A 3043-nucleotide genomic window follows, 5' to 3' on the forward strand; every position below is an offset into this window, starting at 1 on the left:
AAAAAAAAAAAAAAAACAAAGAAAACCAATTTGACTGCCACCAGGTACAATTAGGAAGGATTAACAGGGCCAGGGATAGAAGTGAAGATGACAACGGTTAGAAGCACCTATATGTGTCCTGTGCACCAGGCACCTTTTACGGACTTCACATGTCAATTTGCTTAGCCCTTGCAGCAATTCTGTGTGATTGGACAATTATTGCCCCTATTTTATTTATTATTTATTTATTTATTTATTTATTCTTTTTTTTTTGAGACTGAGTTTTGCTCTTGTTGCCCAGGCTGGAGTGCAATGGCGCGATCTCGGCTCACTACAACCTCCACCTCCCAGGTTCAAGAGATTCTCCTGCCTCAGCCTCCTGAGTCGCTGGGATTACAGGCATGTGCCACCACAATCGGCTTAATTTTGTATTTTTAGTAGAGGCAGGGTTTCACCATGTTGGTCAGGCTAGTCTCGAACTCCTGACCTCAGGTGATGCACTCACCTCGGCCTCCCAAAGTGCTGGGATTACAGGCGTGAGCCACCACGCCCGACTATTATCCCTATTTTATAGATGAGAAACTAAAGCACAGAGAGGTTGAGTAATGTGCCCAAAGTCACAAGCCAATAAAAATAGCGGCACTGGGATTCAAACTCACCCAGACTGACTCCAAAGTCAACTCAGTGATTTGGGGACACAATTCACTGGTGACTGTCATTTGGCCCAGATAAGCAAGATTCAGTGAGACCCTCAGAGGTCTCAGGCTATCTTGTGAAGCTGGGCCCTGGACCTAAGCCACATGACGACCCCTCAGAGTGCCTGCTACTCACGTGGTTGTGGATGAAAAGTCGCATGTGTTTCCGGGGGTAGTGGAGCTGCAGGAGCCGCTGGAAGAACAGGGACACGAACGGCGTGGGCTGTTCGATGAACATGCCAACCAGGACCGTGGGCAGAGCTTCATCCTGCACCAGGGAGGGCGGCATGAGAGTCCAGCAGTGTCCGGCCGCAGCGCTGCCACTCCACCCCAGGGTGGCCCAAGGAAGCCAGAGCCAGAATCAGAAGCAGGTAGACTTCCCAAGAAAGGTGCCCAGGTTGGGGACCTCCAGGCAGGGGGTGCAGGAGGGCAGGGAAGCAGCAGGAAGGTGCCCTAGGGAGGGAGCAGCAGAAGCCCAGGCCTGGAGCAAGGACCCGGTTGAGGGCCTGCTGTCAGATCATGGCTAGTGTGGTGTTCAAGGTGAGTCATAAATGAGGATGAGGTTCATGGGATGGGGAGGGGGCTACAGGAGAGCCTGAAGGACCAGGCAGAAGAAATCAGAACCTGGACATTTCGGAGGAAGCTAGAGACCTGCAGTCTGAGAGGGCTTCCAGGAGAAGGCACTTGGGTGGCAATCGGGATAGAACCCCATGCAGGGAGATGACCTCTTCACTTTCCACCAAAGACAATGGAGTCTATTCCAGAATCACCCATCTCACCATCTCAGGGGACTGAGCCCCCCGTGTCCCTCAGGCACAGGCCTGGGCGCAGCCTCACCCCAATGCCCTTGAGGCTGCGCAGGCCTTCGTCACACACGGTGCAGCCCGTCTCGAACGTCCAGAAGCGCGGGATGTAGTTACCCAGGTAGTTCAGCTGCAGCTGTTGGGGAAACGTGGAGTCACAGAGAAGCCGGTCAGCCCTACCCACCACAGCCCTGACTCACATCTCCCTGGGCCCCTGGTGGGTCAGCAGAATCCAGCCTCCTCCCACTCCCTAAGAGGGTCTTGGAGATAATGCTCCATCCCCAGGAGATCACCAAGCCACTCTGAGAGAGGGCGGGGGAGGGCTTGGCGCTCTAGTGCTTCTCCTGAGAGCTTGTAAAATGCAGATTCCTGGGTCTAGTGCAAACGTGAAATAAAGGTTTACTGAGTGAGTAAATGACTCTGCCCTGGGGTGACAGAGTACAGATGGCTCTGGCAGCCCAGCCTAGCCCTGGATGGGGACAGCAGCCTCCTATGTGTCCTGTGCCCAGCAAGAATAGACGGAGTACCACTGACCAACACAGCAGGAAAAGAAGGCACCATGCTGAGCTCAGATGTGAGGACAGAAGTAGTGAGTTCATAGCAGGCCCCCAGGTAGGTGTTCCTGGCCCCAGGGGGATACTGTGGGGTCACGGTGAGAAAGAAATTGGGGCTCTGGCCCCCCTCGCACACTCCCCAGGGGCTGGGGCCCCCCCTACCTTGGTTGGCCCGTTGCCATGGATCAGGACTGGGAGGGTGTCATAGGCCAGGTTCCTCGCTCTCACATGGCCCATTTCAAACTTGAGCACGACCTCATCTGGGGGTCAGAAAGCACAGTCCCACCCAGCATCAGACCCAGAAGTCAGGCTCAGGGTCCAACCAGTGGGCTCAAATCCCAGCTCTGCAGTGGGTAGATTATGTCCTTGGGCAAGTCACTTCTCTCTATGCCTCAGTTTCAGGAATAATCCCTTCTTCATAGGGTGAGGGGGAGGATTTGTGTTGGGCAAGCGTGGGGCACCAAGCCTGGCCCATGATGAGCACAGAATCCATGGCAACCCCTGTACTTGTTGTGGTTACTTACAGCCAGAAGCAGGGACTGGGAGAAGAACAAAGACGTGGAACATCCCAGCTCCGGGCACTTCAGAGAAGCCCCAAGAGAAAGGGTCTGGGAGGCGCCTTCTCTGAGTAGGCAGAGCAGCACTGAGAAAATGCCAGAGCCACACAAAGGGGAGGCCTGGGCATGATCAGGACACATCTTGTCCCAGTGGAGGAAGCCCCTTTAGCAGGGCCCCAATACCCATGTTGTGTGTGTGTGTGTGTGTGTGTGTGTGTGTGTGTGTGTGTGTTTTGAGACAGAGTCTCGCTCTGTCACCCAGGCTGGAGTGCGCAGTGGCACAATCTCGGCTCACTGCAACCTCCACCTCCCAAGTTCAAGTGACTCTCCTGCCTCAGCCTCCCGAGTAGCTGGGATTACAGGTTACAGGCACCCGCCACCATGCCCAGCTAATTTTTGCATTTTTTGTAGAGACGGAGTTTCACTATGTTAGCCAGGATGGTCTTGATCTCCTG

At 54.3% G+C, this 3043-nt stretch overlaps 1 protein-coding gene across 1 annotated transcript in view; it reads right to left on the bottom strand.

The window, feature by feature from the left end:
• The window catches only part of PLOD1 (procollagen-lysine, 2-oxoglutarate 5-dioxygenase 1), a 48332-nt gene that overhangs the window by 22723 nt on the left and 22566 nt on the right, over positions 1-3043 (bottom strand). The window contains 3 exon segments of the mRNA XM_011996636.1: positions 764-942; positions 1512-1613; positions 2194-2291. Coding sequence (XP_011852026.1) covers positions 764-942; positions 1512-1613; positions 2194-2291 — 379 coding nt within the window.

Source organism: Mandrillus leucophaeus, unplaced genomic scaffold (genome assembly GCF_000951045.1).
Source record: "Mandrillus leucophaeus isolate KB7577 unplaced genomic scaffold, Mleu.le_1.0 Scaffold52, whole genome shotgun sequence".
NCBI lineage: Eukaryota > Metazoa > Chordata > Mammalia > Primates > Cercopithecidae > Mandrillus > Mandrillus leucophaeus.